The sequence below is a fragment of the Sinocyclocheilus anshuiensis genome, unplaced genomic scaffold, assembly GCF_001515605.1.
Source record: "Sinocyclocheilus anshuiensis isolate Anshui unplaced genomic scaffold, SAMN03320099.WGS_v1.1 scaffold432, whole genome shotgun sequence".
Classification (NCBI taxonomy): Eukaryota; Metazoa; Chordata; class Actinopteri; order Cypriniformes; family Cyprinidae; genus Sinocyclocheilus; species Sinocyclocheilus anshuiensis.
The window spans coordinates 1,538,542-1,546,528 of NW_015557124.1; the positions used below are offsets into that span (position 1 = coordinate 1,538,542).

Below are 7,987 nucleotides of genomic sequence, written 5' to 3' on the forward strand. Positions count from 1 at the left end.
ACACACACACCATGGTAGAATCCCAAAACCAATGTATTACCACGGTACTCGTAGTTTCACACATGCTCATGCAAATGAAACACAATCAAGCATTAAAAAACACACGTGTCCTTTTTTTCTTTCTTTATTCATTTTATCTCAATAGATTTTACACAATTTTTCTGGAACCAAAAACATTTGACTATATGACATAAAATAGCACATAATATATATGCACAAATAAAACATTTAAAATGGTTACATGAAAACTAATATGCAAAGAGGGCTTGGTTTATAATTTTCTTCTCGTATTATTCTCTGTGAATGTGTGTGTGTGTTTGTGGATGGGCTACTGCATTACTGATGGAAGTCAAGCAGCACAGCGTAAATACCCACAATCCCTTGAGAATGGCGTCTCGTCGCAAACAGGAAAGGGCATTGAAAAGCATCAACACCGTCAAGCCTTTTGGCCTCTCAGTGACAATGCTTAGAAATAATAATAATCATAAAAAACTCTTACATTAGTTAAAGGTATAGTATATATTCATATATAAATGGAGGTGAGAAGTAAGTTCAGTAGACCTGTTGACACCCTAGTACATATTAATAGCTCTGAAACACAAAAGCTTAAACAATAGACTAAAGGTAAGGCAAAGTGTTTGGATACGCTGTGTCTGCTCAGTATATCAACTGATTCCAAAGTGCTTTTTCACAATCAGTCAACAATTGTTTTGTCCCACATCTCTGTACATTTCGTCTGGGGTGTAAGAAATCCCAAATTAAGGACAACCGTTACTTTCATCACGTGTGCAGGTTTTTTTTAATTTTTTATAGTGTAGATAGAAACATTCAATATATTTCTTTTTTTTTATTTTCTCAGGTTAAATTTAAAATAACTTCTTAATTTGACATAAAATACCATGCAAGATGCTTACTGAATATTAAGTTCTCTGGTTTAACTAAAGCAATAAAACAACCGTCATTGATTCGTGTTGCCATACCATACTCATTGTGCATCGGTTTTTGAAATGAACATCCTACGGTTACATGAAATCAAAGTGCAATCGTTAATTCGTTTAAGTTGTTGAACAAACCAGGACAACTTTCATAAATAATATAAAAAACGATCTTCACGAGTACTTGAGATCCTTTGTCAATCTAAAACGGGGAAGGGGCGCGGGTTAAGCCAACACTAGAGTCGTTTCTTAAGTTACGTCACACTATTGTATCTGTGAGTATTTACTACTATCTTAAAATGTTACACCAATAAAGAGGCCGTTAAATGCTACCGAAAAATCTCCTGGTAATATAATCTCGACATAAAATAGGAAATGTTCCAATATCTGCTTTACAATCTAACGTTTTACAGTGCTCTAGGAAAAAAGAAAATAAACGAAAGAAACAAACGAAAGAAAAAAAAATCAACTTAACAATTACATCATTTACAAAAATACCAAAATTTAGTATTCGCAACTTTTTAGGTTGCCACAGCAACAACTTAATATTATTATTATTATTATTATGAAATAACTATCATACTACAGAGTTGTTTTTTTTCTTTCTTTTTTTTCCATTTTAGTTTTTTTTTTTTGTTGGTAAAACATTACCTATACAATAAACATTTTTACATAACACAAGCAATTCTATAGCCTTGCTTACGCTACGACGCTGCGTCCCGAACGAGAGATTTAGAAGCGGCTCCTGATTGGCCGAGGACCGCTGCGCGTAGCTAAGCCCGGCTTAATAAATTACATTCATTTTTAAAATAGGTTACACCATTGTTCTGTGTTCTAGTATTTAACTAAACAAAATAAAGAATGAACAGAATGACAATAAAATATATTTAAATCACTTTCCACATCAAAAATTACATTAAAACTGTAACTTTTGCGACAACAGCGAAAAAAAATGACATGAATTTAAAAACAAAAATGCTAAGACCAGTGCCATATTCCTGCGAAACCAAACGTCTCTTCGTGGATTGTCTGTGTTAATCGAGCACCATGAAAATACATGATGGTTCTGATTGGATCGGTAACACACTCGCGCAGGCATGCAGGTACACACGCTTCGCCCAAAACAAATCAGGGAGGAAAAGAAATTCCAGGTAGAACACCATCCAAATAAAAACTAAACAATGCCGTTAGATGATTTGTTATAGTAAAAAAAATGACAGATGTGTTTGTTAAAAGAGCAGTTCACCCAAAAAATGAAAGTTTGCTGCAAATGTCCTCACCCTCAGGCCATCTAAGATGTAGAGGGGTTTGTTTCTTCATGGGAAAAGGTTTGGAGAAATGTATCATTGCATCACTGTCTCACCAATGGATGCTCTGCAGTGAATGGGTGCCGTCAGAATTAGAGCTGATAAAAACATCACAATAATCCACACCACTCCAGTCCATCAGTTAACATCTTGAGAAGACAAAAGCTGCGTGTTTTTGAGAAACAAATCCATTATTAAGACGTTTTTAACATCAAACCATTGCTTTTTGTTAAAATATGAGTCCATAGTCCATAATAACACTAACTCCAGTTAAAAAGTCCATCTCCTGTCGTCTCTCACATTAAAATCCACCACATATTTGTTTAGAGCTGTTTTGGCTTGATCTGTGCAGATTTCTCTCCTGATTCAAACTAGACCACTTTTTCACTGGATGAAGCGTTATTATGGACAGTTTGAAGTAAAAAAAAAATAAAAAATAAAAAATAAAAAAGTCTTAATGATCAATTTGTTTCTTACAAACATGCAGCTTTTGTCTTCTCAAGATGTTAACTGATGGACTGGAGTGTCTTGTGGATTATTGTGATGTTTTTATCAGCTCTCATTCTGACGGCACCCATTCATTGCAGAGGATCCATTGTTGAGCAAGTGATGCAATGCTACATTTCTCCAAATCTGATGAAGATCAAACTCATCTACATCTACATTTTCAGCAAATTTTCATTTTTGGGTGAACTGTCCCTTTAACAGATAGTCCTCAGACTCAACAACATCACTGGTTAAGAACACACCGTAATGACAATCATTTACCAAACTCAAAACTTCACGTGTGTTACAGACATTGAGCTCCAAGTTCCTCACATTTCCAATGTCAGCTACTCCAAGAAAGCATAAAAGCTAACATCGTACAACAAAACAAACATTCCGTCTATGCCGTCTCGCACCGATTCTAGCAACATCGACATTGTGTAATGAAACAGACCATGATTTGCATGAAATGCATTTAACTTTTTTTTGTTTTGTTTTGTTTTCATCACTCGTCTGGCCAAAATCATTTCGGGAGCTTCGCTTTGAATGTTTTTATAACCCCCAACCCCACATAAATTCATCTTCTCAAGATGCTCGCTGTGTAAAATAGATTTTTTTAGGCACTTCTACTGTTTATCAAATAAAACAGGATTAGCGGCGAGAGCGCAGCACACTCTCCATTCACAACGCCTCAAAGATCGTCTACTGCAACGTGTCGTCCTCGTCGTTTCTGCTCGCTGGGCACCGTGTGAGTGGGACTACGAACAGGCCCCAGACAATTTGGAGAAGAAGTCCATCTCGTGTGTGAGTTTGTTTACAGCAGCTCTCCAGTTTAATGTAAGCCCTTGGCACGGGATAGAAGCCAGAGTCGACTCCCTGATGGCCAGTGTTTCCACAGACACATCGAAATCATTCAGCGTCCATTTAAAAACAAAAAAGCAAGGAGTTAAACACAGTCCTTTAGCAGAGACGCAGACAGAAACATGGTTGCATGGCACGCGGTTTGCCACATTCGCACTTGCGCTGCTGACAGGTTTTCGACCAGTATGCGCTTTGTGTCCTTGTAAACCTTTCTTTGGCCAGTGGGGATGAAGAGTTGGGAATAATATCTTTCCGAAGATAGCCCGAGTCCAAGAAGGGAGGCGCATTTTGACCAGTAGACAATCTTCTGTGTGTCCGCCGTGTGACATTCGGTGTTTTTGTGTATTAAAACAAGAAACAAAATCCCTCTTTCCCTTCTCTAGAGGGTGCATGGGGATGTTTAAGACATACTCTGCAGGAGACGTCCTCCTGTTCAAGACAATCAAGCACTTATTATTAAGCACTATTTCTGACAGTGCAAACCATGTGTGTGTGTGTGTGTGTGTGTGTGTCCCCTCGCTCGTCGCTCACTCATTGTGCATTTGTATTTAAAACAACCATGGGAGAAAAATACACATTATCTGACAGGTGACAGATCATTCGGATGAAATCTCACTTATGCCTCTATGAAACGTGCTGTACATTAACATATATATTTATATATACTCATATATATTTTCTAGTCTCGTTTTTTTAAGTTAGAAACCGGTTGAGTCACTTTTCCGAGCATAACAGGTATACGGCGTGTGTTTTTGTGTTCTGTGTGTTACGCTTTAGCATGCAGGTTGCTGTAGTTCTAAAGGGGAGGAGGGCAGGTCGTATTTACACGGGGATCTTTTTGGGTTTCTCAAAGCAGCTTCCTGACACCCCGTTGTTCCTCTTCGGTGGTTTACTTCAAGATGATCTGCGCAAACAGAGGGGAAAAAAAACACAAAACGGCATCCGAATATTAGTAAAGGCTCGTTAAGCATCACAGTCGATCTTTAGTGCTCTGATTGACAGCTACGTGACGTCTGCATGGCGTGTGTGTGTGGATGTAGACGGCATGAGCGAGGGATGTGCATGCTAATTACTGAGCGTATGCATATTAATGTAGTGGTTATGAGCCCTCGTTTCTACGGTAGTAACTCAAATGCTCACTAGAAAGTCGTGTTTAGTGTTCTCAGGAGTGGAAAGCAGCGAATGCAAAGGAGTTGGATAAAAAGTAGGTGTCTTGTTTGCAAGCTTCTGTTGAGGAAGAAAGGGGAAAAATACTTCAAAAATTAAGATGCACTATTGTTTCAAAGTTTGGAGTTTTTAAAGTCTCTTATGTTAATCAAGGCCGCATTTATTTGATCAAAAAAATGTAAAAATATTATTACATTAAAATAACTGTGTTCTGTGTGAATATCTGTTAAAATGTAATCTATTGCTGATATCAAAGCTGAATTTTCAGCATCATTGCTCCAGTCTTCAGTGTCACATGATCCTTCAGAAATTATTCTAGATTAAGAAACATTTCTGATTATTATCAATCTTGAATCAATCACAGTTGTGCTGCCCAATATTTTTGTGGAAATCGTGATACATCTTATTTTTCAGGATTCTTTGATGAACAGAAAGTTCAAAAGAACAGCATTTATTTGAATGTTTCGTAACATTATAAATGTCTTCACTGTCATTTTTGATAAATTTAATGCATCCTTGCTGAATAAAAGTATTTAAAAATGTGAAAATATAAAAATACTGACCCTAAACTTTTGCACATAAAATGTATGTATCATTTAAAAATTATTTTTTTAATTTTATCATTTTTTTTTAATGTATCATTTTAAATTTAATATTTTTTGGGATATTTCATCCCAAAATATCAACTTTTGGCAGCCCAATCAACGCATACAGAAAATCAGCATACTGTTCACTTTATTATTCATAGTAGTATACTAGTATGCTATTCATATTCAATGTCCTTCTCGAACAGTCTCAAACAACATTTATTAGAGGTGGGAATCGGGTCACAGTACAATATTTTGGTCTTTTTGTGTGTAGATGCATTATTATTTTCAGGACTAATGTCCATCTGCATTCAGTGTCAGGATTTCATTCTTCTGCAAGCATTTTGTTGTAAATACCAGAGTAAAGTAAACCCATTAAATTGCATCACAAACATCATATGTGACCCTGGAGCACAAAAGCAGTCTTAAGTCGCTGGGGTATATTTGTAGCAATAGCCAAAAATACATTGTATGGGTCAAAATTATAGATTTTTATTTTATGCCAAAAATCATTAGGATATTAAGTAAAGATCATGTTCCATGAAGATATTTTCTAAATTTCCTACCGTAAATATATCAAAACTGAATTTTTGATTAGTAATATGCATTGCTAAGAACTTAATTTGGACTTTAAAGGCGATTTTCCGTATTTAAATGTTTTTTGCACCCTCAGATTCCAGATTTTCAAATAGTTGTATCTCGGCCAAATTTTGTGGAAAGCTTATTTATTCAGCTTTCAGATGTTGTATAAATCTCAATTTAAAAGAATTGACCCTCACGACTGGTTTTGTGGTCCAGGGTCACATATATCATTTATAAATAGCACTGTTTTATGAAAGCTGGTCTTGTTTCCCAGTATAACTCATATTTAGCCTGGATCCAAAACGCTTTACAGGTGCATCTCAATAAATTAGAATGTCATGGAAAAGTTCATTTATTTCAGTAATTCAACTCAAATTGTGACAGAAGTAGCCCAAGCCAAACAGTAGAAGCGCAGTGATCAGGAAGCATGTGGCACCCTAGTTTAGTCACAAAACGTGGAAAGTTACTATGAAACACCGTCAGCGTTGTGAGCAGAGCACTGAGGCGAGGCGACAATGTGGAAGCTTGATAGCCGGCTGCACCGTGGCATGATGGGAAAGCAAGGCCAGAGAGGGTTCATGCAGGTACACAGAGCCTGATGAGACGATGCTGATGTAGAAAAGTGTTGGACCGGGATGTATGCGATGTCAATCAGGTTCTGCTAATATAAATGTTGATAATATATCATTTATTTCAGACTACTGTATTTAAGGAACACGTGAAGTATTTGACAAGCAGGTTTCTATCCTTATTTGACGTATTCCCTGTTGAATCAGGAATCTGGAGAAGTATATATCAATAGCAGAGAAAAACACACAAAGCTGCTTCTGACAGATGGGCAACTAATAAATGAAGTATTAATTAAGACAATGACAAACTATGATATGCTACTTGCTATTGATAATCAGATGGAATTTTTATTATATTTAATTTAAACAATTATATATCAGAATTAATTATTAGATACGTAATTTATTTATCAACAGTAAACTTGTTAATAATGTAACTGCACGTTAAAAACAATAATACATACATTATTTAAATTAATATTTTATTATGTATTTTTGACTGTATTTATCAGCAGAAAAAGTATAATAATCTAAATCTAAATTTACTTTAAGATTTACTTATTTAATTTAATTTTATATATATATATGTGTGTGTGTGTATGTATAATACACACACACACACATAACTATTGTAATTTACATAATCATAAATACATATTTTAAAACACATTTTAAAAGAATAACAAATTCATTATATACAGACTATATAATAATTATCTTTTAAAATAACTTACCTATTTTATTACTTTTATTATATATTTTATATAATAAAATAAGTAAATATATTATTTTCTTATCAATTATTCATTTCAATAATACAATATACTAATAATATAATTACATAATTCTGTACAGCTTTACATTTTTAAATGTGAATATCTGGTAAGTGTTTTTTTTACTATTTAAAATGATTTTAAATATATTTTATTGCTTATTTTTAAAAATATAATATTTATTATGTAAATATACACAATAATGTACTCAGTTACATTAATAATAAATATTGATGTAAATGTTTATTTTTATTATTATAATTTTTTTTTACTTTTAGGATGTTTGATATTTTACAGCTATGTGGTTATTTTAAATTACATTATTTCAAATAAGTAATCGCAGAAAGCCTATAGGGACGTAAGTAAATAAAAAGGCTTCATATAATTTGGCAGTGGTTTAAAGATTTAAATTTAAATACACTTTGAATGAAATCTGTCTAAATCCTCAGTCACTGCTCTTTGTGTCCAGGAGGAGGCGCTGCTGCTCTCTCTCTCTGTCTCTCTCTGTGTGTGTGTGTGTCTCTCGCTCTCACTCTCTCTGTCTCTCTCTCTTTCTGTGCATGTGTGTGTCTCTCTCTCTCTGTCTCTCTGTGTGTGTCTCTCACTCTCTCTGTCTCTCTCACTCTCTGTGTGTGTGTGTGTCTCTCTCTCTCTGTCTCTCTCTCTCTGTGTGTCTCTCTCTCACTCTCTCTGTCTCTCTCTCTCTCTCTCTCTCTCTCT

The 7,987-nt window shown here is 34.9% G+C and overlaps 1 protein-coding gene across 12 annotated transcripts in view; it reads right to left on the reverse strand.

Annotated features, from left to right (window-relative positions):
- Positions 1-4,157: 4,157 nt before the first annotated feature.
- The window catches only part of LOC107677847 (muscleblind-like protein 2a), an 84,177-nt gene continuing 80,347 nt past the window's right edge, over positions 4,158-7,987 (reverse strand). For 7 of the 12 annotated variants that reach the window (XM_016472904.1, XM_016472903.1, XM_016472897.1 and 4 more), the window contains one exon: positions 4,158-4,493. In XM_016472904.1, the coding sequence (XP_016328390.1) occupies positions 4,363-4,493 (131 nt within the window). In that variant the 3' untranslated portion in view covers positions 4,158-4,362. The remainder of the gene's footprint in view (positions 4,494-7,987) is intronic. The other 5 variants (XM_016472907.1, XM_016472902.1, XM_016472901.1 and 2 more) reach the window with 1 other exon arrangement.